Source organism: Maylandia zebra, linkage group LG7 (assembly GCF_041146795.1).
Source record: "Maylandia zebra isolate NMK-2024a linkage group LG7, Mzebra_GT3a, whole genome shotgun sequence".
Classification (NCBI taxonomy): Eukaryota; Metazoa; Chordata; class Actinopteri; order Cichliformes; family Cichlidae; genus Maylandia; species Maylandia zebra.
This window is the reverse complement of record NC_135173.1, coordinates 4,721,596-4,747,660: the sequence shown is the minus strand read 5'-3', so window position 1 is coordinate 4,747,660 and position 26,065 is coordinate 4,721,596. Positions and strand designations below refer to the sequence as shown.

Below are 26,065 nucleotides of genomic sequence, written 5' to 3'. Positions count from 1 at the left end.
AAGTTAGCACATACATATAATTTTTCATTTCTTTATGTGTCCATCTATAGAACGCTGCATGTTATAGTCTAAATCTGTCTGTTCTGTCAGAAACCTGCCTGCAGAAAATGAACCTAAAGTATGTAATGCAAGGATGTCATCACTTTAGAGATGGAGAAAGCATAAAGTGACAATTATGAATCACTTAATATGTTAAGGAGATTCTGCAGGTCATTAATCAAAGTATAAAACTAAAATAAAATGTATTTTTAGTGACACAAGATACAAATATGGAAGCAAGATGTATAATTAGAATTATTTATAATAAACATTAATAAATCATTGCAATTTCTTTAACCATAGAGAATAACTAAATCCTTCAGGACAGTGTCTCATCAATGCACTGAACTCACTATGTTATCCACCTAACAGTCTCCACATGTTCTCACTGTAATTTCCCCTCATGAATGAATTTATGCTGCAGTAATCGGAATGTTTGCAGGGAAATCAAACGCATTTCACTCGCTGTACTCGAGCTGACTTACCTTTGATTGAATGACGACTTGTACGCGCTGACTCCACAGATAAGGTATGAAATATATCAGGCTACGTCAATAGCGGTTGGTCTTCAGGGTTTCTACTCCACGGCCGTATTTCATACGGGTCCACATTTCCAATGCACGCTATTTTCTGCAAGTACCGCCGCTTCGCCTCTGGACGCAATCGGTCTCTATACAGTCCATTCTCTTTTAAGCTGCTTTTAAGCATCTTGTAATCGTCGTTCCAACACAGTGTGTTTGATTTGATTCGTAGACCCCGAAAATGCCGCCGCGCTCCCACAATGCATTGCGGCGTGACGTCAACTCCGAAGCCCTATTATTCGTATGGTACAGTACGGAGCCCCGCAAGGGACATGGGAGAAAAAAATGAGAAGAACTTTTGCGAGCGCTCGCAAAAGTTACTCGGGATCTTGCAAAAGTTTTGCGAGCGTCCGCAAAAGATCCTGCTACTTTTTGATGGCGGTTCTGTTGAAGGGTGCGGTACGGTACGGAGCAGAAATGGAGGAGGATTTAGAACATTTCCTGCGGTCAAGAGAGGTCCCACAAGAGGACATCATACACATGCATCAAGACAAAGTACGTATAAAATTCCGTAAGTCAAAGAACAAGACAGCATAAAACACCGGGGTTGAGAAGGCGAGTAACTTGTTGAAAAACACTTGTTGTATATGCAAGCCTTTAATGTTAACTCTTGTAAATATGTTCAGGTTAATTAACATAACTGGTTAAGTGCACATATGTTTTGAAATTTCATAAAGTTATCTGGCTGTGCCGTTACCATGGTAACGTGGACGCCACTGTAATACATCCTTTTACTCTTGTAAGTGAGACATGTAGGCTGAAAATAAAGAGGTGTATCTTTTTTCAATGTCTTAAAATCTATTGACATATTTTGTAGACTTTTTAAGAACATTCATGATTTTTAATAGGCTAAGGTAAAAGATTGAAGAAGAGTCTCATGAACTTGAAGGGTTAATGTGTCTGCTGTCAATTACTGCAGTACTTGCACAAATAAATTTCAAACATATTCAGAACATTGATATTTTAGAATCTGTATAATTCATTTACATTTCTTATGGAAAGTGCATGTTTTTTCTTGTACCCAGGACCATGGACTGAATATCATCGCACAAGGTTTGCCTTTAGATTCAAGCAACCAACTTTCCCCATCAAATTCAGGAGATCCACAGAGCCCCCTACGTGTATCAATTGGCAGGATAAAGGTTGTTGATGATCTTTTGACTGTATTTATGGACAGTAGCATAATGAATGTGACTTTAAAGTTGAACTTTGTAAATGAAAATGCTGTTGATGACGCTGGGGTGTCAAGGGAGGTTTACACTGCATTTTGGGAGCAATTTTTGGAACAGTGTGAAGGTGAAACTGAACGAGTTCCAAGGCTGAGGCCAGACTTTTGTGAGGCTAAAAGGCAAGCAGTTGGGCAGATATGGGTGAAAAGGCTTACTAGATCATGGTGTCTTTCCTGTGAGGCTGTCAAAAGGCATCAGTTGATGTAGACATTCTGATTACCGTACATCGTTTCTCAACTATCTCCCTCCTGTTGAGAGATCAGCTGTTGAGAAAGTTCTAAAAGGCACATTGGATGAAAATGATGAAGAGGACCTGCTTCACCTTTTCTACAAGGATGGGTTCCCACTTCCCATCACCTAAGAACAACATGCATCCTGCCATTGAAACAATGGCTCATAAGGCCATTCTCCAAGAGCCAAAGTATATAATGGATTGCTTCTCCACACCCATGGCACGTCTGCAGCTGAAACTGTCAGACATGGAAAGTGTGTTGTCTCTGTATGAGACAAAGAAGGCCACAGGCAAAAGAGTAGTGCAGCTATTTGAAACAACAAAATTGATACTGTCTCAGGGAGAACAGACAACCTTTAACCATCTTCAGCGTTATGTCAAAAACACTGATGAACCAAAGCTGAAAAAATCCTGCACTTCTGCACAGGATCTTCTGTGATCTGTGTTGACAAAATTTGTGTGTGCTTTAATGCTGAAACTGAGCTCAACAGAAGGCCTGTTGCTCATACCTGTGGAGCTACCCTTGAAGTGCCATTTACTTACAGTTCTTATCCTGAATTTTGTACCGGGTTCGACAATGTCCTTTCCAGCAATTACTTTGAAATGGACATCATTTGAACTTGATGTGTGTACTAATGGTTACAGCTGTAATTGTTATATGTATGATTATCCTTGAGTTCATAAATTCTGTCTTTTTTTTTTAATTTATCATTGAAGCATTTCATACATTCAGCCGTATAGTGAGCAGTCATCAATTTAATTTTCCGATGGTTTAGTTGTATGTTACCTCAGATTTCACAAGGACTTTTCATTGTTTAAAATGCTTTGAAAATGACTTTTCCTCTGCTAATGTGTTTCCTCTTTTTTGATAAATGAGTGCAAATAAAAGCAGCTCCAGTTATTCAGATATTTTAAGATAAAATAAATAAAATAAATGTTTTAACTGTTCTCAATTTTCTTCCATGGTCCATATTTTTTAGTCCATCCATCTCTTAAACGTTAATGTTGATTCAGAACAAAACCCTTACTTTAGCTTGATGCTGAGAAACTGAACTTTTTAACATGGGGTTCTATGAGGGCTGGCTGGCTTTTGAATCCAGCACACCAGAGCCTGACCAGAAACTGGTCGCTCCTGATATGGGCGTCACTTATGGCTGCCGTAATAGCATTTGAGCTTCTGATGAGGTCACGCATGAGGCGTTTTCATAATAAGACACGAAACGAATGCTGAATAAAATTTGAAATGTTTCTGCTGAGCTATTTAACAAGTCAGCAGCGCCGCTGTGTGGCCAAATGAGCGTACTGCATCAAAAATCAAACGAGACGCTGAAAATGAGAGACGTGGATAGTTTTCCATTGTTTCTAATGCAGGACGCTTCGCACAGCATCACGCACACAGACAAAATTCTTTTAAAATAAATTATGTTAAAACGTTGAATTATGTTAATCAATGATGCGACAAAGTAAAAATACTCCATTACTGTACTCATGTAGAGTTACAGTATTCGAGAATTCTCCTGAGAGCTTTGGTTTTACACCAAACATCTGAAGTCAAACGTCTCCACTGCAGTGCCTTGCGGTCAGCAGCGGATCAATTCCCATGACAAAGTGGTCAAGATTCTACAGAGCATCCTGGTATTACCTCACCCTGTGAGGATTTTAATATGTCAGATTATATTCTTTTTTTTTTTTATACATTTGTCAACAGAACACAAGTTTCCACTGAAATCACAGAAAACATACCTGACAGAATCCTTTGGTTGTTCCATATCCACCTGCACAGGAAACACTGGCAGGAAGACCAGGCCAGTGTTTCTTACAGACCTTTGGTTCAATGGCAGACACGTCCACCACCGTCGGCTCATCAACAGGTTCGCCATCAGTTTCAGTTTTTCCCCATCCAGCCACCTGACACACTTGATTTTCTTTTAGGTTTATTTCAGCACGTGGAGGCTGAATTGTTTGTACTCTGTGAACTAATCGAACGTTCACACACAACTGGAGACACAACATGAAGTAAAAAATAGAAACACATTTTCATGTAAAAACTCTTTTAAAAATATAATTATTCTACAAATACATCACATGAAACTGATGCTGCTTTCAATGATGTCATTAGCATGTTCAGTGTTTTTGTATCCTTCATGGATTTCATTTTCTCTCAATCTTTACTTTGGGATGATCAGTGTGTGCGGTCACTGTGTGAGTAATCATTGAGAGGGAATTAAAAATGTCAACAATTTTAAACTGATATCTTTATTTCTCATTAGGCAATCGTCACAAGCAGGTTAATGTCAGCATTGCTGTAACCAACGGCTGTCAGAAGTCAAAGGTCATTTTTATTTGATGCTATTGCACTTAATTGTGTTTTATTTTCCCTCGAAATAACATCTGCCTTATCAATAACTTAGAGTGATCTGATCAATAAACACAAGTTTGAAAAAGTTTGTTTTTGGATGAACTTCATGAACAGGAAATCTAACTCACAACCGGTCACAAAATTGATTGATTGATCACACTTTATTCATCCCGAGGGAAATTGGCTTAAGGCTGCCAGCCGTGCCAGCTAGATGTTGCTTATTTTCAGTGTTGCACCAAGATCCACAGAAAACCCGGGATAGAGGGGCTCGGTGAAGGTTGTCTGGATTTGGTGCAGCAGTGTCAAACTTTCAACTCCAGATACGCTGTAAAAAGCCAGCGTTCCCTCTTCATAATTAAGGTGTACCCCTACTTTGTGGGAGACAGCCGGAGGAATTTGACCTTTGTGAAGATTATTGTGCCAGAATGTGCAACCAGAAGGAGAGCAGATTAATTTCCAGGACAGAGCATTGTGGCCAAAACAGCAATCTTTCCCTGAACCCTTTCTATCTATCCCTCTGTACGACACAGCCACCTCAACTATGCCACCATCCCACTCCACCTCCCAGTAGTGGTTTCCTCTGAGGCCCTTTTTACACAAAGCCTGGTAAAAGTATGTGAATCTGTCAGGGTGATCTGGATGAGCCTGGTCCTTGTCACACCATGATATCTCTTTCTTTGTATCAGAGAGGTAAAGACAAGCTGCTACAGTGTCAGGATCCACCTCGATTTTGGAGTCTGCAGGGAAAATGAAAAACTCATTGATTACGAAGGACTCGCTTAAGCTCTCAAATATGTCTGTAGTCATTAACATCATGCTTACTCTTATATTTCATCACAAGTTCTGTCCTTGTCCGTCCCTCCTGCGGCCTTGTCCTTCTTGACACTTGTAAGGAAAAACACAAAAAGCATAGTTTTTAAGTAAATAACATGAGACCACAGTTATGTTTAAAAATCTCAAATGATCCCAGATGATCACACTTACTGATGATTTTTCCAGAATAATCCGTCAGATCCCTTTTTTCTTCGTCGCTCATCTTTTTCATTTTATTCTTTTGTGCAGTGACGAACTTTGTCAAGTTGTCAAGCTCTCTGTGTGAGTCTGTGAGCACAGGGAGGTCACCCAGGGTTTGGAAGCCCTGCACAGGGAAACATTAATATTAATATTTAACCTCACAAACTGGATACAAAATGAGACATAAGCCTAAAGTATCAAAAAGCAGCCATAACCTGAAGAAACTGAATGGGATCCTCTGTTTGTGAAAGCTGACAGATTTTACTCTCTCTCCTCCTTAACTCAGACACTTCACGCTTCAGCTGCCCGAGGTGGTGTTCGGTCCAGTCTACTCCAGCTTTCTCAGCCTCTCCAACTTTCTCTCTCATCTCAGAGCACTTCTTCCTCAGGAAGTGGGTGTACAGCAGGATACGTTCCTCACAGACCCGCTCAAAGTCATCACACACCTCCCAGGCAGCGTCCTGTAGGAAAAATGTACTATTTGCCTGCTATGACTGTTACAATAGTGATCCAAGCCAACTAAACAAGTCACACTCAATCACTGACTGAATTGCTGACTTGTAAACTCTCACACCAATTTGGTGCTCAGCATCTTGGCTTAGGACACGTAGTAGTTAATACTCCTATTAATTTTAAATACTGTTTGTTGTTTTGTTTTTTTTACATTAAATGAATGATTGATTCTAAGCCAGGTTTGTTCACCCCTGCCACTGAGTCCCAAACATGAATCTTGTATTACTCTAACAGTTCCACTAACCTTTTGAAATAATGTCAACAGAGCACCGACTCACAGCTGTCATCGCACTGGCTGAAAACAAATGATTTCCCCCCCCCTTAGCTGCACTGCTAATTTTTAAGGTTTACATACTTTTTCCACTCAAAATGATATAAAACTTATTACTTATTATGTATTTAAAAACACAAAAAAATCCTTTGCTGAACCAAACAAATGCATATTTATGTTTGGGGATAACACTCACTCTTATAGAGCCTGCAGCTTCCATCAGCTTTTCCATTTTGGCCTCTGAAGCCAGCACTCTGTCTGTGATTACCCATTTGGTCTTTTCCAGGTGCCTCTGTTAAACAAATGCAGAAACTTTTCAGGACCTCATAAATGCCGTGCAACAAATGTTTACAATATGGGACTAAACTGACTAACCTGCATCTCTTGCTTTTCTTCTGTGACGGATATAGTGTTATGGCCTTTGTGTTCATCCACCGCACACATGAGGCACAGGAACTGCCGATCGGTGCGGCAGTAAAGCTCCTGAAGTTTGTCATGACGACTGCAGATGCTTTCTTTGATCCTCGTAGAAGCTTTTACTAGTTTGTGCTTTTGTAGCGGTGGCACCTGAAAATGAGGTTCCAGGTGAGCCTCACAGTAAGAGGCTAAACACACCTGACAAAACATGTGAGCTTTGCGTTTCCTCCCTGTGCAAAGGTCGCACTGCACATCCCCAGGTGCAGCATAGATGTTATCATCAGAAGCTACGGTAGGAGCAGCTCCTTGTCTGGTTGTTTTCTTATGTTCCTCTAACAAGTTAGCCAGAATGGTGTTCCTCTTCAAAACAGGCCTTCTGTTAAAAGTCTGCCTGCACTGAGGGCAGCTGTAAGTTTCTTTACTGTCATGTTTTGTATCCCAGAAAGTATTGATACATTTCATACAGTAGCTGTGTCCACAAGTAGTAGTCACTGGATCCTCCAATAATCCCAAACATACGGAGCAGTCAAATAGGTCCACAGCGTGAGCCATTTTCTTCCTCCACAAGAGAAGTTACTTTCTATTTCTCTGAGGAAGGAGTGGCTTAAAGGCAGCTTGTTCCTAGTGGGAGGGCACTCAAGACCTCATTGACAGCACAATAAATGCCCGCTATTCTGATTTAAAGAATAACTGCATTAACTGGAAGTAAGTGAAAGTATTTGTGTGAAAGTATCAGCCTTTCATCAAATGCAGTCATGACCTGTTACCTAGATTCAAAGCTATTTCTCTTTCAGAAAAAAATGCCATTTTGATACAGGTCAGTAAAACAACCCCTGCTTTCCTTTTGGCTATTTTGAAAAAAGTAATTTGCTAAGTTAGAGTTTATTCTTCACGTTCTGGCCAAACCACAGGGCGCTAGTAGATATACATGATTTAGTGAGCTGCAAAACCTTTTTTAAAGCAATTAAATAAGTTTATTTCCTTTTTGTTATTTTGGTTCTTATGTTGGCAGAATTTGGTTTCACTTTTGAGTTTGTAACATTAACCTCCTAAGACCTGAACTCTTCCACGGCATGCATTTTTAGTTTCTCTTTGATATTTGGACATATTCGGCCCGATGAATGTAAAAACAAAGAATTACCAGATTTTTTTTTTTTACTTTATTTTTGTTTTTAAGAAAAATAAGAGCCACATATGAGCATATTCATTTAAAATTTTGATAGAACAGTAGCAGTATAATGTCCTTGTAAGTGGATATCAGGCCCTTGTAAAGCAAAATTGAGTATTTTGGTCTAAATAACCCAAATGTTAATTAATTTGTAAATTCTGTAGTTGTCATGGTCCCCGTGCCTGCCCAGCCGGCCTCACAAGGCTACACTTGTGTTTTTTTCTTTTTCTCTTTCTCCCCCTATCTCTCTGCCTGGGCGGAGCTCACAGCTGGCTCCCGCCCTTGGCTCTCACAGCTGTTGGCGATCAGCTGATTATCCGTCTTCTATTTGAGGCTGGGTCACAGATCCTCTCATCGCGGGATGATTGCGCTACTGACGTTAGTCTACCTTTTCAGCTCCCGTGGTCTTATACCTTTACGCCCTGCCTTCGTGATTTGTGAGTGATTTCTCCCTTTCCCTGTTCCAGCTTATCTTCCCGGACCTGTGACCTCCCCGCGGTACGAACGTGTGTGAGGACGTGAGCGAGCGTGAGAGAGAGAGAGCCTTCCCCTAATCCCCTGGAACCCTGAATTTCCCGTCACTGTATATATTATTGCACGGGTGTGTAAATAAATCGTGTTCTGAGACATCAACCTGCTCTGCGCTTGAGTCCCTGCTTTCAGCCCGTGACAGAAGTAAACTGTAAATTGTAAATATTGTAAAACTTTTCTTCTGTCATTTAATGGTCGGGCATTGTACAGCAAGCATTTCACCCCCATGTCATACTGTGTATGGTTGTGTGTGTGTGACAAATAAAATTTGAATTTGCAATGTGATGTCCACATATGTGGACGCCAGGTCCTAAGAGGTTAAATAATATACAAATTAGAGATGGCACGATACCACTTTTTTATGTCCGATACCGATATCATAAATTTGGATATCTGCCGATACCGATATGAATCCGATAGTGTTTTTTAATCAACAAAACTGTTTTTTAAATATCTTGCTGCATTTTGCAAGTCTGCAAGTTCATACTCAAGTTTAAAACAACAACTACACTAAAGCTATTCTGTTATACCTGTATACAAAAAAAATATTTCATAGTTCAGCAATACTGATCAATCTAATAAACTTAGACCTACACCATCCTCCCTATTCTGGTATTTTAAAGAGTACTTAGCGTAAATATTAAGCAACCTAACTAATAGGGTTCCAACTCCCAGCAACAACAAACATAAATAAATAAAAAATAAGGAACCACCCCTCACGCGCCACCTCATGATGCTTAATCGACGTAATCAACCTTAATTTGATGCAGTGTGAAAAAAAATGCACAGAAATCAATTATTTTTCAAGAAATATTAAATAGATTCAACATCTTTCTTCAACAAAATTGCAGACTGCACAGATGGTACCTTCCCAAAGTAAAAAGTACTATAGCTTACTAGGGTATATATTAGACTTAATAGTCACTATATACAGTAATTGACTTCTATTCATTTTACATCAAATTAAAACTTTGGGTGTCAGATAATTATTTATTAAAAGCTCGACATTTTAAATGAGAATAAGAAAGAAAAGTATGTCTTTATGCCCCCTTTTCCCTGTTCATGCCCTATCGGCCCCCCTGGCTAAACTTTGCTAGATCCGCCCCTGCACAGTTACCAGCGTCAGCTACGTAGAAAAAGATCCTGGTGTAGAAAGTAATAATAAATACATTCTAACAATAGCTGATCAAGCTTAAACGTGCTGCTGTTGTTCAGCCGCTGGTTTCCTCTTTCTGGTGCAAAGTGGGCCAAAAACAAACAAGAGAGACTCACGACAGAAAAGCCGATCAGCTGATCATTTAAGCAGTTTCACGATTGAAGTAGCAGCCGGAGAGCGAGAGGCAGTCACTTGTTAAGCTTAACGTGGGAATGCTTTACAAACATTCAGAGATGGACTTACACACTTGCTTTACTTCTCTCGGGGATAACTTTGTCGGAGATGAAATGCCAGGTTGCTAGCGAAGCTCCACATGCTATCCAGACCACCGACAGGTCCCGCATGCCACAGCCGCTCTATCACGTGATGCATACTGCTCCGACTGCTAACGTTCTGAGGTGAGTTACGGCGTGTTGCAAGTTTTGCGAGGTGCTTTCGTGATATTTAATGGATCGGATTACATTTTTTATTTTTCTCCGATATCCGATCCAGTAATTTAGGTCAGTATCGGACCGATACCGATACGTAATATCGGATCGGTCCATCTCTAATACAAATAAAATCCTCTATGGTAGTTGGGATAGGCTGGAACCTATCCCAGCTATCATATGGTGAGAGGTGGACGGGTCGCCAGACAGGCAACCATTCGCAGTCACCCTTATGGGTAATTTAGAATTACCGATTAACCTAAACCCCTCTAATTGCCTGTCTTTGGACTGTGGGAGAAAGCAAGAGTACCCAGAGAACATGACAACTCCACACAAAAAGGTCCTGGCCAGATGGTGGAATCAAACTTGGGATCTTCTTGCTATAAGGCAACAGTGCTAACCACCGTGCACCATAAAAATAATAATAACAGCGTCTTAAAATGCAGTTCTATGGATCTGTATTTGCAAGATTACACTTAGAAATGAGTCTTTTGAGAAGAAGAATTCCACTTTTATCGACATAATTAAACAGTCACATAATGGTTTAAGAATTCTCAGCATTGACATTTCTGTAGAGGATTTTCTCTATGAATATATTAGTGCATGTTTATGTAACTGCACCCTCTTGAACACTGTATACACACAACAGACCTCTGTGCACAAACACACTTGCCAAATAAATTCAGTTCAGTAAATGTTAGCCTAATGTCTTTAGCCTCACAAACAAAAATATTTTAAACAAGGACGCTTTAGCTATAATGAGCAAGAGTCAACAGACTGTATTATTATACTTAAGAGTACTTTGTGAATAGTGATAAACATGTACTGATACACCTGATGTAATTCTGGTGCTTCTGATGTCGCTTTACTCTGGTGTGATTATCCTAACTGAGGCTCCTCTGGAGACCATGAACCCAGGGTACAGAGGCTGGGAGAATGTGGTCTGAACTCTGTGAACGAGCACCATTTGACCAGAATCAGACACGCTGTAGAAGGACAGGCTCCCTCCCTTGTGGTTCAAATACACTCCCACTGTAGAGGAACAGGGGACGGGTATTCTAGTTTTGACTTCATTGTGCCAAAAAGCGCAACAGGAACTAGAAAGAGAAATGCACCAGGACTGGTCGGTGTAGCCGAAGCCACTTTCTTCCAGCTCTGTTCCTTTATAGCACAGGGCTATCTCAACCCGTGGCCCTTTCCATTCAACCTCCCAGTAGCAAACACCAGATAAACCCTCAGTGCACAACACTTGATCATATTTGGTAAATCTATCTGGGTGGTAAGGGTACCTCTGGGTTTTTTTAGCCCAGGTTACTTTGGTGTTTCCATCAGAGAGCAACAGGTTTTCAAATGCTGTGTTGGGATCCAATGTTATGCAGCAGGAATCTGAAAAGTACAATGTCAGGAAATATTAACTCAGTGAAATCAAAGTAACGGAAAGCACAGAAACTGAATAAAAATATGTACACTAAACAAATGACTCACACATAGAAAACTCCTCTCTTGTCTTGGGATCAGGATCAACTTCAACTAAAAGTACAAAACATGATATTATTGAAAGTAGCACTTCCTGTTCTATTTAATTAAAAATGATTAGCATGATTTTACTAAGCATTATTTTAGCTAACTTCTCATCTTACTTGTCTCAGATATTTGTGCAATGCTCTTGACCACGCTTTCCATTTTGTCTCTCAAGTCAGAAATAGCTTTTGTGACAAAGTCGAAAGGTGTGTGCAGTTGGATGTTCACATCAGAAGACAGATCAGGTTCTGTACAGTCAAAAATGGTCTGGCAGTGCTGTAAACATGCAAAACAATAAACACATCATTAACTGCTGCCCTGCACACAATATGATCCACGTATTTGACTGTTTGCGCACCTGCAGGAAATTAATGTGATCTTCAGTGAGCGACAGCTGCTTCAGTTGGTCCTCTCGCTTCCTCAGCTCACTGATTTCCTTCTCCAGCCGATCCACAAGCTCCCCAGCGCGACTCAACGCGGCCTTCTCCTGATCTCTGATCAGATCGTTCACGGCATAGCGCCTTTTGTCTGCCTTCAGAACAATCTCAGCATAGGCTTTCTCATTTTGAGCAACTGCTGCATCACTTGAAGCCTGAGCAGTAAAAAATTCCATTTAACATCTCACAGTTGTTGGTTTAAGGGCTTAATTTAATTAATTTTATTTAATTTCTAGACAACTTCATAATTTTATCTTGTTAAGAATTTACATGACGTTTTGGAAGTGGCAAATTTATTCTTGATTACACTTTTTTTCCTTTGAGGTAACAAAAAACCTTCACGAGAATAGGACAAGAGGACATAAAGGAACAATGCTGGTTACTTTGCAGAAACAGATTTTTAAGGAAAACTTTACATAACACAGATTCAAAACTTCACCTTCAGTCCTTTAGTTTTCTGTCTTAGTTGCCGGAGCTGCTTCTCTTTTTCTTGAATGCCTTGCTGGATTATTTGTTTCTTCTTTCCAAGTTGTTTCTAAAAGCCATCATTACAAAATCATCAAAGTTTAAATTACAGAAATACAGCTGAATATAAAAAATCCCTTAAAACCCTATGACTGCTATAACAGAAGCTCTAGCAGTAACTTTAAATTGAAATTCACAACAGCATGGATGATGGTTGGAAGTCTACAACTATATTATTACCTGCTTATCTTTTCTCTCTGCTGCAGCCGAGACAGTGTCATGGCCTTTATGTTCGTCCATCACACAAAGGAGACAAACGCACTGCCCATCACTGCGACAGTAGCAGATCTTCTCTTGTATGGAAGCTGACACTTCGACCAACTTGTGCCTCTTAAACGCAGCAGACTTATAGTGAGGTTGCAAGTGAGTGGCACAGTAAGATGCCAGACATACCAGGCAAGACTTAACAGCTTTCAGCTTCCTCACAGTGCAGAAATCACACTCCACATCCCCTGGTCCAGCTTCATCCTTTACTCGCATGTTGGATTGTGCTCTCACAGACATTTTTACCATCAAATCAACCAGCACTGTGTTTTTCTTGAGGACGGGTCTTGGGTTGAAAGTGTGTCTGCACTGTGGGCAGCTGTAAATACCACTCTGATCCTCCTGGTCGAAGCAGCCATTTATACAGTCCATACAGTAGCTGTGGCCACAGTGAAGAGTCACGGGATTCTTCAAAACATCCAGGCATATGGAGCAGGAGAAGGAATGTAGTACTTCACAGCTCTCGGCCATCTTCGTTCCACATCTGTAACTTTCACTTTCAATGGAAACAAAAGTACAAGTGATTTAATAGTCTGTCCAAACACGTCCAAAAATCTAAAGCTAATGTAGCTCCACCTATAAATCTGCAGAGCTACTTTTCGATTATTATTATTATTATTTTTAAATGTTAGACATTTTTTCTCAAATATAAAGTTCATTATTAATATTTATTTATAAATTATTTATTTACTTACTTACTTACCACTGTGGTATATTAATATATTGTAGGCAGATGCGCTATTTAATAAAAGCACTAAGAGGAAAGGTGTCTGGTTAAATACAAAGAACATATTCCATGCGAGATTTAAACACAGAACGCGAGATTTCCCTGGTAGCCATGGAAACGACAACGGCGTTCAGTTTCTCAGTGAGGAAGAGGCGGAGTGGTTTTCCTCTTGTAATGTTTTTATTTAGCGGACCATGGAGCTCCCGGAGACACTTAGAAAACATTTAGAGGACTTTTCTCGCAACGTTTTGTTTGACCAGAGTCGGACGGAGTCTTCCTCTAAAGACCGCGACGCGTTTTTGGCACACGGTGAATGCAGCTAACGTTACTGATGAATTAGCATTGGTGTTAGCATTGATGTAGCTGCACTAATGGCTGTTGTTTACTCAAACTAAGCTTTCCAGTAGTTTATTTGCACTTAGGTTGCTTATTCGGTTCGTGTATGTTCTGCTGTTTGTATTTGTTTTCAGACAATCGAGTTCTTTCAAGCCTCCAGCTCCAGATGTCTCTGTACTTTAACATGTGGTTCTTCCCCTGGTGGTGGATCAGTGAAACTGTAATGCTGCAGCTTAAGGTATTATGCCAACATAATTCTGGTTTACAATCTTGACCCTTTCCACTCTTATTTAGATTGTTATGCACCTTTCTGTGGTATGCTGGATTTCAGCATCAGGGGTCCACCCTGTAAAGGTCGCCAGTGTGTCACTGGACTAACAAAGAAAGACAGACAACCATTCACAGCTACAGTCGATTTAGATTCAATAAATAACCTAACCTCACTAGCTGCATGTGTTTTGACTGTTGGTAGTACCCAGAGAGAACCCACACAAACACAGGGGGATCATGCAAAGTCCACACAGGACCTTCTTCCTGTGAACCAACAATGCTAACTACTCTACCATCTGCTGCATAGTTTCCTGGCCATGGATCCAAAGTGTGAATTTGATGATCACCAGGTCACTTAGTTATTACTTTTTCCCTTGTGACATGGTGCTCCATCCTGTCATGCTGGAAACTCCACAGGTGCCTGAAGGTCTCCCAGGTTAACATGTCGAATGTTTTCTGCAACCTACCCTGTGCCCGAGGTGCTAAATTAAAGCCCCTAAGTTACACAAATGTTTGTGGGATACAATGAACGTGGGCACAAATTAAAGGGAATGAAGCTGCAGTAAATCCTGGAAAACTTTCAACTGGGTGCTCAGATTTTGTTTTAGTGTTTTTTGTTAATTATTTGTGAGCACCACATGAAATATGTAGCTCACCACTGAAACATAAATAGTTACTGGACAAAACAGCAACTGAAATAACAGTAAATACCAATTTTAAAGGTTATTGAGACAAAAAGGAGAATACATGATAGCAAGAAGACTATCGTGTATCAAAAATTACAAACCTTGGCTTCCTTTTATACTCAGTGTAGTTATTTAGCAAAAATCACATTCAGTTAAAAATATGTTAAATGTATTTGACCTTTTAGTAGTACCGTGTGCCACGTTTTCACGGTTTTTTTTTCTTTCAAAAACAGACTTTGTCCCAGTGTGTTAGGAACTGTAATCTTACCAATAAAAACATTCCAAAATACACAAGTGGTTATGAAGAGGAGCAGAAAAAAAATCACATCATACGTTTAAAAGCAAGGATGTGGAAGAATGAACAAGATTTAACATTTGAGACACATTTGGCACTTTGCAAAATTTTTATATTTCAGTTGCTTTAAAGTCAACACATAAATATTTTTTGAGTGTTTTCAGCTGGACATAAAATCCCAAAACAGTAATATCTGACTTTTTTCGATACTTATTATTTAAAAAAATTAAATCTGAAAATGCAACAGGAAATTTGCTTGAGTTTATCTCAGAGTGTAGCATTTTAAAAAAAAAACATTACAAAGTGGATACAAGTTTTAGTGTTAGACTATAAACTGTGTTGTTTGGCTTGTTATTTCCACCAGTATCCTGCTTTGTCAGACTACTACAAAATCATCCTTGTTACTATTCTTATCCTGATGACGCTGATCGAGGCTATTCGACTCTACCTTGGTTATGCCGGGAACTTGCAGCAAAAGGTGCATTTATACATTCACATATGAAATAAGGATATTTGTATAATTATATGTAAAGAAACCCAGTGAGTGGACGGCAGAGATGAAAACTTGTCAAATGACTGTATTTGTTGAAGGTCCCAGAGCTGGCTGGATTTTGGCTCTTGAGCGTCCTGCTGCAGTTTCCATTAATCCTGTTTCAGCTCTTTAATGAAGCCATCCTTGTTCAGCCCCTGGAGAGAGGTGTTCACATCATCCTTGCCTTATTCATACTCACACAGGTATGGTAAGTTGCATTATCAACATTTTCAGAATTTCGTAGCTACATTTATTAACACGGATTGTATCCCTGAATGCTCCCAGGCCATTTCTGGTTTTGTTGCGCTCCGCGACATGGTCAGACACACAGAAAGCCAATTTCATCTGCGACAGTTTGACTGACTTCTCACACTCTGACGTCCACATCTGGGCAAAACCTCTGCTCACATCTCCAGGGTCACAGGCTAACAACAAGAAACTGTCACATTTTGTCTTAGACATGCTGCACGGGGTAGCTGCTACTCAAGATCCGTTATTGAAAATAGGGGATTTTTAACATATATTTTTTGTATTTTATTAACATTTATTTTATTAATATGTTTTCACATTTTGCATTAAAAAACATGAACATGATGTGAATCCTTTGTCGTTTGTTAGAAAGAGCCAAAGATGAAGATTTTTCAGCCATAAATCAGGTCTTTATCAGGGCCATTAACATTAAGCAAAAAGGAAAAAAAGTGATTAAATTCAGAGTCAATTTATTTATTTCATGTTTAATAAGAGGCATTTTTAACTATTCCTGGAGTTTTCCCTTCCCTCTGATCCATACTGAGTATTTTTTTTCTAGGGTGTCTTTTGTAAACAACTGTTGAAGTAAAAAAGAAAAAAAATTCCATCACTGACCAGTGAATAAATTAAGTGTGTACTTCTCAGATTAGAGGTTTTCGCTTTTGCAAGGCTGACTGTGATGTCCTTTTGACCATTACTTCTTGTGGAGTCACAGTTGTATGGCTTTCTTCTCCAAAGTGATAGAGCCTAATGTCCTTAGCCTGAAGCACGCTGACTGTGTCACTCTGTGGACGTGGAAGTTGCTCTCTCATGGGGGATGAAGGTAAAATACCCCTGTGTCTTTTGTCGTTGCTTTTTCTGAGGAAATTGAAAAAGGAGAGACCAGGGTTTAAATGAACAATGCTTGTATTATTATCATAATATTTAACAGAAATAATAAATCACAGAATTAAGAGGATAATGGAGAAGTTCACCTTATTCCTGTTAGGTCCCTAAGCACAGGCACAAAAAATCTGCATGAATCGGGTTCCTTCAGGGAGGTGTCACGAGTATGAGCTTTCAGGTCCTGAACATCATGTCTGAACAGTGATGAATCCACTGAATAAAGTCAAAGTAAAGTAAGTAACAGTGATGGAGCTATTTCATGAAAATTTATCACAATAATAACTAACTACAAACTGACTAGTCTTAATATAACAAATGTGCAACCCAACCTTCTGAGGAATTGTCTTCTTCCCTTTTATACCATTTGGTCTCGGTCATTTCTGTGCGTGAGGTCTCTTTTGCATCAACGTAATGTGAGAGCCATGAAGAGCTGTCTCTAAAAATGTGCCGGCCACTGAATTTGTTGTTGTTGAAACTTGTCAGTAGATGCCTTCTTGGAATTATTTCTGGAGACATATTCACATAGGTGAATTTGGGAGATCTGTCACAAAAGAGACACAACATTTCTCAATCTTTAGTTCTGTTTAATGATAAAGATATAATAAGATTGTGAGGTTTACCCGTGGGCTGATGTAAGCAAAGGTGGCAGCCCTGAAAGGGGAAGACAAGTTTCACTACAGAGGAGCGACAATTTGATACAAACTTGAATTGACTGACTTTTTAACATTAGTAATAATATAATTAAGTTCCACCTGAAAGAAGTGTACAGACAGACAAACCTTTGTAGAATTTGTAGGGGGTAAAAGGCTGGCGGTGGCAGTGATGTTGATGCTGGCTGGACTTTATGATTTTTGATGACGGTGGAATGAGAGCCCTGAGGTTCAGTGGGGGAGAGGAGTGTCCCGGCCGTCCTGTCTCCATGTCCGGATCACCTGTAAAGTAAGTCAAGCAAGAGCTCCACATTAGTTTGGAAATACTCTGACCTTTACCTGCAGACTGAATCTCCAAAATAAACCTTACCTTTGTGGGGTGAAGCACCGGTGTATTTGCTGTGAAGTGGGCGTGGTTCTGGACTGTAACGTAGATCTGAGTTTTCCTGATTACAAATTTGAAATGAAAGATTATGGTCTGCTCCAGGTATTGCAAGACATCTGCAGATTCTCTGTGAATTATTAGTGCTTACAAAAGGCAGGTTTATGGTTGATGCATAAGGCTTCAAATAAATGACCTTCACATGATCATCTTTACATGCTTGCAGCCCTGCCACAGCCTCACCTGACTGACCTCACCATGGTGAGTGATTGTAGGACCTTTTCTCATCAGAGTGTTTACCTTAACAAAGGAGGAAACAGTAAGGATCAGTAAATGTCTTCATCTGTTCACCAGCCTCAATATTGTAGTGTAGCTGGTGTTACTGTGAAGACCACAAACACGTTTGGATGCTGTTTCATACGTGAGGTTTCTTCCTGTGGCGTTCAGCAGGCCTCTTTTGGACGCTCTCTTTGATTGTTTTGTCAGGGGGCACGTCAGACTCCTGCAAAGATCAAGAGTATTGTTTACAGCAGTGATTCCCAAAGTGTTGGAATCGTTTGAATTTTAAACTAAACAGGATAAGATGCAATTTTACTGGATAATATCCTTTTGGAGTGGTTCCAAAATCAAACAGAATTTTCTATTGAAATTTCCTTTGGTATCCCAAAGAACCTTTAATGAGGGTTTTGCAATTTGGCTTAAAATTTTCATGAAATAGTTACAGTGGCTTGCAAAAGTAGACCCTAAAATTGTCCAATAGCATGTAATTAATAGGAAATAATTTTTGGATGTGTGATGATCAGAGCTATAAGTAAATATCTGAGTTGGCTGCAGAAGATTTTCAGATTTTATATTTGGCCCATGTGACATTTCTAGTACATAAAACACTTAGGTCAGGAGACCATTTCTGACTGTATCTACAATATAAATAATGAAAATTCAAATCTTAGATGGACTTTGACTTTTATTCCAGGCTAGATAACCTCAAAATATTTCCTCTTTTGTTCGATCATTTCATTTGTTAATATGCATCCAGTCCTGCATTTCAGGCCTGCATCACATTTTTAAAACAAGCTAGGATAAGGGTAAATGTGGGCTAATAACGTCGCAATAATTGCAATAATAAAATAAAGATGTGAAATGAGAGAGGTGATGTCAATGGGTGACTGCAATCATGATTTGGTATTAAAAAAATGAAAAAATTAAAGAATTGTTTAAAAGCAATTGCATATTTCTCCCTCTAAAGTGCATAAAACCATGAAATGGTTCAAGGAATCTGCAGAAATGCCAGCCTCTAAAAGGCAAGACCAGAAAAAGATTAAATATTTTGAGTTCATAATGGCTAAAATCAAACAAAAGTCAAGGTGAACTTAAGAATCACCAACTTTTTCTTTTTTTATTTAAGATCTGGCTGATTAAAGACTTTTCGTGTTGCTTTTCAGGACCTTTTGCTGTGTTTTGTTTTTTACTCTGTTTGGTCGTCGTCTATTCCTCTCTTTATGACTCCTGAAGTGTTTCTTTTTTTTCGTCACTGGAGTTTGCTGTGACAGAAAACAGAAGCATGTTGTAAACTAACAGAACATATGACTTAAAACTGATTACTACAGTCAAACAGGTGCTGGAGGCTTCGGTGTATTAGTGTAGTCAGTTTACCTCTGTATATGTTTCTGGCTGGTTCAGCAAATGAAGTGGGAGTCCTTCTGAATCTGAACTATCTGAGCCACTTGTGCTATGAGAGCAAAAGAAAAATGTTTGCATTCAGGCTAATTCAGAAAATATTCTCCCAATCTCACATTGCCCAAGTGTGGTTAGTATGGATAAAAATATATATTTTTATCACCTGGTTTTGAGGTCAGAGCTGTTGCCCAAATCTTTGCCCAGTCTTTCTCTGAACTCCTTTTGCAGCAATGCCAATTCTGTCAGACAATAAGTGATCTCAAATAAAAAGCACAGACAAAATTAAAATAATTGCATATATATACAGTCACTATATCAAAACACAAGTATCCAGGATTATTATTAACGGTCATACAATAGCAACTAGACTGAGTTGGAGCTTACTATAGTATTTGTTTTTATATTTGCTTAATCTCTCACCTTTATTGGATCAGGGTCACAATAGTCCAGGAGGGTGTCACACAGGTGAAAACCCAGGGACTTCAAGTCTTGAGTAGTAAAATGTGTTCCTCTCCTGTCGCCTAAGAGTTCATCAAATTATAAATCCGCTTACGTGATATGTGCAAGCTTACAAAAAACATGCACATCTTCAGAAAGTTTTTTACTCACCTAAAGTGGAGCCTCCAAAGGTGGCCTCCATGGTGTAGCTGTTTTTGATGCCAAGTCTCCACATGACGATTCGTCCTGTGCCCTCTTTGCTCTTCTGCACCCGGAATTTACAGCTGTTAAAGGAGAACTAAGAAAAGAACAGTGTATATGAAATATCAAGAGTTTGATAGGTAGTAAACTTGAAGTTTAAATACTGGTGAGTGACAAACAGGTGGGTAAGGTAAGGCCCATACAACCACAGAAAAAAATGTCGAACTTTAATCTTAAAAGTCAGCAACAGTGTTTGAAAGCCCTCAGACAAAATACACTTTACCTTATTGCTAGCATTCTTGCTCATCATTAGTGGAAAGACTCTCGCGTGAAGTTTCAGTGTAGAGTCACCTTTGTTTTTGCAGCCATACATGAAGACATCGTTTTTTCGGCTGTGACCATGAAAATCACAGTAAAGAACTACATCTCTTTCGGCCAGTAATCTGAGGAAAATGCAGTGTGGCAGAGATTTCGATTAAGAAACAAATTCAGTCAACATTCACAATCAATTAAAAAATTGTGTATGCACAGGCTGTTTGGTAATCATCATATTTGAAACATATTGGAAAGCCTGAGGCACTTCAAAGGAGAAATATCTTGAGCTTGATTAAGCAACTCTAAACATGTCAAAAATGATTTTTTTTTTTTAGCATTTAGCATTTTTTTTTTTATCAAGTCTCACTTTTCCACCATGTTTCGGGTGTGCCACACAGAAGGAAAGGAATCTCTGAGCAGTGTCCTGTAGTTTCTGTTGAGGTCCCTGCCTGCAAGAGAGCAGCGGTAGTTACCCACCACGACACCATCTGGGTTCAACATTGGGACCACCTGCAGCACCAAAGAGGAGCAAACAAAAATTAGCTTAATTGCCATAATTAAAACTAGAGAAACACAGCGATCTGTAACAATACGTTTAAAAAAAACAAGTGTATTATAAAAAATAGGTTTATTATATTAAATTGATTGTTATCTTCTTTCACAAACAAAAACAAACACACAAATTTGCAATGTATTTCAGTACGGATTAACACATTAAGCCAGAATAGAGACAACAGGCACCTTAAAAACAAAAGTGTCCCTGAGAAGCTGAGCATCATCTGAGTCACCAAGAAGAAAGTTCAGGAATCCCTCCATCATCCAGGATGCATTGGATTCTCCTGGGTGCACCCTGGCTGTCACCACCACAGCCTTCTTGGTCTTGTCATCCATTCTGTTAGAGTCCTGGGGTGTTACTGTTATCACATACACAGCGTTTCCAGCAAGACTTTGGCACAAGACCCGTACTTTGCAGTATGACCTAACTGTAGGGTTGGAAGTAATACGGCTAAGGTAGCGCTGCAGGCGTGAATATGTGTAGGGGTAGCAGTGGGCCAGGTAGCAGGTGTCTGAATCATAAGGGAACTGGAGTGTCCAGGAGAGTGAGTAAAGGGTGATGCCATCACTGTTGTTGTCCTTTGTATTCTAAGTGACGCAGAGAAAATATACTTTTAGAAACAATCCTGTCTACAGTCAGACTTTCAGTTCAGGCATTAATCTTTGACAGATTACCTCTACACTATGTTCATACATTTAATTCTCAGCTAATGTTCAAAGGGAGAAAGTGATTGGTTCTGGGAAATAAGGTATCATAGTTAAACTTAATCCAGATGCCACCTACCTGACTGCAGTTCTGGTAGTATTTGATATTTGAACCTGCGCGTTTCCATCCAACACCATTCTCTTCAGCATCCCTCTCAGAGTACAGGAGTGGTTTCATACCCTGTGAATACAGACTGCTCCTCTTCATCAAGTTAATGATAGTGAAGCGGTAGGTGACGCCAGCTTTTGTGTTCCTGACCCTGAAGTAAAACCACTGCGTGTGCTTTGTTGTGTACATGTCTGTGCGCAGGGTCAGCTCATAGTCATAGGCACCCCTGAACAGGCAAGAAAATATGAGCAGAGATCCAAACTGAACCTAACATTACTCCAAAAGTGAAAATATACAACTGAAAAGAACAATAAACCTGCAGACTCACACTTGGACGGCCTGCTGAAGGTTCCCACTCTCAAACCGTGACTCAAACTTGAGAGTCAGCTCTGACTGACTGACATCATAAAAAGTGGCTCGCTTAATGGGTTCTCTGCTTCCTCCAATACGAGAGTAGGTGAAATATGGGTGCTTAGCGGCTTTAAAGGATGAGAAGAACAAAAAAAAAAAAAAAGAAACACTAAATTTACTTAAAGCTTTAAGATGCACTGAATTTACATTGTTTTTTCAGAGAATAGTGACAGTATACAGTATATAACTTAAAGTACATATGAAATAACCTGGAAGTGCAAACATAAATCCCAATGATGACAGTTAAGAGTTACCATGGTCAATGCAGAATACCACCTTCCCCCTCTCCTCTCCGACTGGCATGGGTGTCCTCTCATATCCTGTGCACTGATAGAAGGGCTCTGGCTCTGGTGGGTCCCACTCTAGAAAATACACTCATTTTAAACAAGGGAATGCCAAATTTCTGTTCAACATATTGTTGGTATGGTTTTTATTCTTACCACTAAAAAAACCCAGTGACATCAAAGTTTTATTGAAATGAAGCATTACCTATGTGATGGATAATGTCGCTGATGACCTCACACTCTATTGGCCAGCGGATGCCGCATGAGAAGTTGACCAGTTCTGGTGGTGGCCTGAGACTTATAACAGGTCGTCCACCACTGATGGTAACGAGTAGCTGTGTGGTCCTCAGCTTCTGACTTAGGTCTCTACATACTGAGTGGGAACATGAAACACACCTTTAATGCTATTTTAACAATCATGCTGTTTGCTACAATCTTCATCATGTATGCCCACTTGCCTCATGGGGTTTACGCTGACAGATGCAGTTATCTCATTTATAAAACAGTGCTTGTTAAATATATAAAGATGTAAAACTGAAATGAGATGACCATGCTTGCTTTTCAAAAGTTCATTACATTGACACTTGTGTATCAGCAACATTTAGGCTACATACATGTTATACAATAACACCCTTTATGAAAACAGCTTACACTGCTTCATCTTTGTCAGTTCCTCATCATCTTCATCTGTGCGGGAGTAACTGGTGTCTGCTGTGTCCAGCTGGTGGGCAGTTCCACAGTTCCTAACAGCAGAGCTGACCATGGTTGATGTTTTCTCTGCCTGGTCAGGAAAATATAAGTAATCAGTGCTGGATCAATTTTTAACCAATAAACATATATAACTTAGCACCTGCACCAATACTGGTTTGTAATCAAGACAATATAAAATAAAAAAATTTCAACATCTTCTAGTGGATGTTTTCAGTTATGCTGTTTTCAGGTCTTTCCGTCGGTCATTAGCTGTTACATACATAGAGTTCAGAAGTTTACATACACTCATCACTGGAATGAAAGTCATGGGATTTTTAAGCTTTTAATAATTTCTTTGAACAATGTTTTTTTGTGTATGTGTGTGTTTAGGATCATTGTCCTTTTGGAAAGGCTCATTGTGTTTTAAATGTCTAGCTGTTGTTTTTAGCTGAAGAATTTGGAGGTAGTCCTCCTTATTTCAATCACTTTGAATAACGTAACAGTACCACTGGCAGCAAAACAGCCCCAAAGCATGATGCTACGAACACCATGCTTGACAGCTGGTACAGAGGGCTTAAGTTTGAAAGTTTCACTCCAAATATATACTTGCCATTATGACTAAATAGCTAACTTGCTAACTTGTCTGAACATAAAACTTTAGATTTCCTGTCCTGAGTATGACTGTTTGGGTGTTTTTCCACACCTTGGGAAAGTGGTGACACACCAGCATAATTTGAACTTATGTACAACTGTTTATGTTAAAGTGTGTCTGTATACTTTCTGACCCTGTGTCTGGAATACAGAAAATCCTAAATAATTTTCATTTTTAAATTCTTTAATAATATAGGCTGTACAATCATTCCAGCCTGGAAAAAGAGAAGTTCAAAGAATTCATTAACCCCCCCAAATTACCATTTGGTGTTTGATATTTAAGCCCATGATAAGTGTATATAATCTTCTGACTGTATAATTTCAAATCAAAGCAACAGATCAAAATCATCTGATACCCCCCATTTTCCTCCAAAGAGACACAACAGGATCTGATCTGATACAGGATCTTCCACCATTGGTAGTCCAGGACAAATCACTGCAATACTTTCAATGACAAAAATGTGTTTTGCCCGTGTGTGCAACCTGTATCAGAAAAATATGACCAAAAGACAAAAACAGTTATTTTGTACATTTCAGTAGTGGTTTCTCACGTCGTTTAAATTCCAAAGGAAATGTTCATTCTTTTGGTTTTTCATATAGTTCAGTTTTAATTGATTTTTAGGTTGGATTGGATCTTTACAGTTTAGTTTGAATATCAAGACCCCGCACCCCCTCTTTCCCCCCTTTATTTCGTCAGGGTCATTTTTCAAAAAGGGTTAGGCCTGGCTTTTGTTTAAAAAATATCTACCAAATCAAACACGTACAACTGCCCGCTCTGGCGACCCGTTGTGAATGAGGGCGCAGCCCAACGTAGCTGTATCAGAGCTCTGCTTTAGTAAACTAAAATAACATTTAACGTAAACAAAGAAACTCCAAATTACCTGTGTAGGTTTGAGTGTAGAATCTCTCACGGGGATCTTAACCTGGCATTCCTGCATGAAGACAGCAACTTAAAAACCTTGTTCACTACATTTTCGAGCGTGTAAACGCCACTACTATCGTTAGCATACATTATTTTGGCAGCTTGCTAACATTTCTGACCGTGCTAGCGCTTTCTACGTTTATCACACTCTGACGGCCACTTACCTCGCTCATATTTGATTGTACTACGCCCCCCGGCGAAATATAAGCGTACGTTTTAGAGGTAAGTAAGACTACACTGAACAACCTTTTTCGGGGGACCTGACTTTGCTATGCAACCAAAAGCCTCAACACCAAAGTTGCCATGGAAACAGGTAACTTACTGAAAAAATCTAGGAAATGCGCGATGATGATGTCGATAAGAAAAAAAATACTTTGTGTAAAATATTACATACATTTTCAAAATAATTTTATAGTTACAAATAATAACAATATAATACTAATAGTAACATTATTATAAGATTTATAATAATAATAACATTACATGGCAGTACGGTGACTAGATTACCCTCTTTACGGGACTGCACAGCATGTATAGTCTTTGTCCCCTGTCTCACATTTCGGCTGGACCGTTGAATAGTCTGGCTTTTATCCATGGTCTATGAAGGGAAGGCTTTTTATTAGCCTATAATCAGAGGTGGGTAGTAACGAGCTACATTTACTCCGCTACATTTACTTGAGTAGGTTTTTGAAAAAAATGTACTTTTAAAGTACCTTTTTTGCACGATACTTTTTACTTTTACTTGAGTACATTTGTGAAGAAGAAACCGTACTTTTACTCCGCCACATTTGCAAAATTCGACTCGTTACTTTTTTAAATAATTAATTTCACACATTGGATGGATCATGCCGCCACTTGGAGCTACCGGTAACTCTTTCACCAATCAGACGTAGCCATGCGGTCACATGACCAGATATAAAATGGCAGGCCTAGTATTTTATTTTATTTTTTTTAAATATTAAACTTTATTAAGAAACAGTATACAGAACATGTATACTGTTAGGTATTTTAGTACCATGGGAGCATTTACTGGATATTGTTTTATAGTGACATTATACAGGAAAACTCTGTCATTCAATAAGGCCCCTTTGTTTTAGTTATTTTTCTCTTTGACCCAAGAATTGATGTGTGAGAATCACAGGCTGGTACAAGGTTGAAATACCACAGAGATCACTCCCTCAGCTACATTAGTTTCTAAATCTCTTAGGAGACGCCTGTTGAAGGCCAAATGGTTTGTTTCAGAATTCACTAATGAAAGAACTCTTTATTTCGTGCCTTGAAAATATGTCGCTGAGATAATCACAATTGTAGCTGAACTGATAAACTATACAAAGGATGCTTCTTCACCCAAGGGCAGGAAGACGCTCCCTTATCTTGGTCTGTACTGGTTTAAACTGATAATCTGCTGTC

The 26,065-nt window shown here is 39.3% G+C and overlaps 4 protein-coding genes across 8 annotated transcripts; 1 reads left to right on the top strand and 3 right to left on the bottom strand.

Moving 5' to 3' along the window:
• Positions 1–4,316: 4,316 nt before the first annotated feature.
• On the bottom strand, positions 4,317–8,081 carry LOC101472112 (E3 ubiquitin/ISG15 ligase TRIM25). Its single transcript, XM_004570815.2, has 6 exons — positions 6,614–8,081; positions 6,435–6,530; positions 5,670–5,915; positions 5,425–5,578; positions 5,263–5,325; positions 4,317–5,177 (listed from the first exon to the last, which is right to left on the bottom strand). The coding sequence occupies exons 1-6, from the start codon at positions 7,205–7,207 to the stop codon at positions 4,648–4,650; spliced, it is 1,683 nt and encodes a 560-aa protein (XP_004570872.1). The 5' UTR covers positions 7,208–8,081; the 3' UTR covers positions 4,317–4,647.
• A 2,346-nt stretch (positions 8,082–10,427) lies between these two features.
• LOC101471838 (E3 ubiquitin/ISG15 ligase TRIM25) lies at positions 10,428–13,156 on the bottom strand. Its single transcript, XM_004570814.3, has 6 exons — positions 12,602–13,156; positions 12,336–12,431; positions 11,818–12,051; positions 11,579–11,735; positions 11,424–11,468; positions 10,428–11,324 (listed from the first exon to the last, which is right to left on the bottom strand). The coding sequence occupies exons 1-6, from the start codon at positions 13,154–13,156 to the stop codon at positions 10,804–10,806; spliced, it is 1,608 nt and encodes a 535-aa protein (XP_004570871.3). The 3' UTR covers positions 10,428–10,803.
• A 359-nt stretch (positions 13,157–13,515) lies between these two features.
• On the top strand, positions 13,516–16,125 carry tmem17 (transmembrane protein 17). Its single transcript, XM_004570809.5, has 5 exons — positions 13,516–13,721; positions 13,883–13,986; positions 15,364–15,477; positions 15,591–15,734; positions 15,817–16,125. Exons 1-5 carry the CDS (start codon positions 13,607–13,609, stop codon positions 15,892–15,894), a joined length of 555 nt encoding a protein of 184 aa, XP_004570866.3. The 5' UTR covers positions 13,516–13,606; the 3' UTR covers positions 15,895–16,125.
• On the bottom strand, positions 15,275–24,960 carry agbl2 (AGBL carboxypeptidase 2). 5 transcript variants are annotated; one of them, XM_076885596.1, is made up of 25 exons: positions 24,820–24,960; positions 24,615–24,665; positions 24,090–24,216; positions 23,044–23,173; positions 22,598–22,765; positions 22,363–22,470; positions 22,026–22,176; positions 21,668–21,923; positions 21,070–21,471; positions 20,696–20,838; positions 20,297–20,456; positions 19,984–20,110; positions 19,795–19,895; positions 19,538–19,632; positions 19,351–19,426; positions 19,143–19,238; positions 18,119–18,199; positions 17,910–17,997; positions 17,686–17,763; positions 17,445–17,597; positions 17,286–17,316; positions 16,995–17,206; positions 16,755–16,878; positions 16,479–16,638; positions 15,275–16,357 (listed from the first exon to the last, which is right to left on the bottom strand). In XM_076885596.1, exons 3-25 carry the CDS (start codon positions 24,147–24,149, stop codon positions 16,286–16,288), a joined length of 3,072 nt encoding a protein of 1,023 aa, XP_076741711.1. In that variant the 5' UTR covers positions 24,150–24,216; positions 24,615–24,665; positions 24,820–24,960; the 3' UTR covers positions 15,275–16,285. The 5 variants fall into 5 exon arrangements, 4 of the variants coding, with proteins under 4 accessions (XP_076741711.1, XP_076741710.1, XP_004570869.3 ...); XM_076885595.1 differs by lacking the exon at positions 24,090–24,216; XM_004570812.5 differs by lacking the exon at positions 24,090–24,216 and having other exon boundaries at positions 17,686–17,761; positions 17,941–17,997.
• Positions 24,961–26,065: the final 1,105 nt, after the last annotated feature.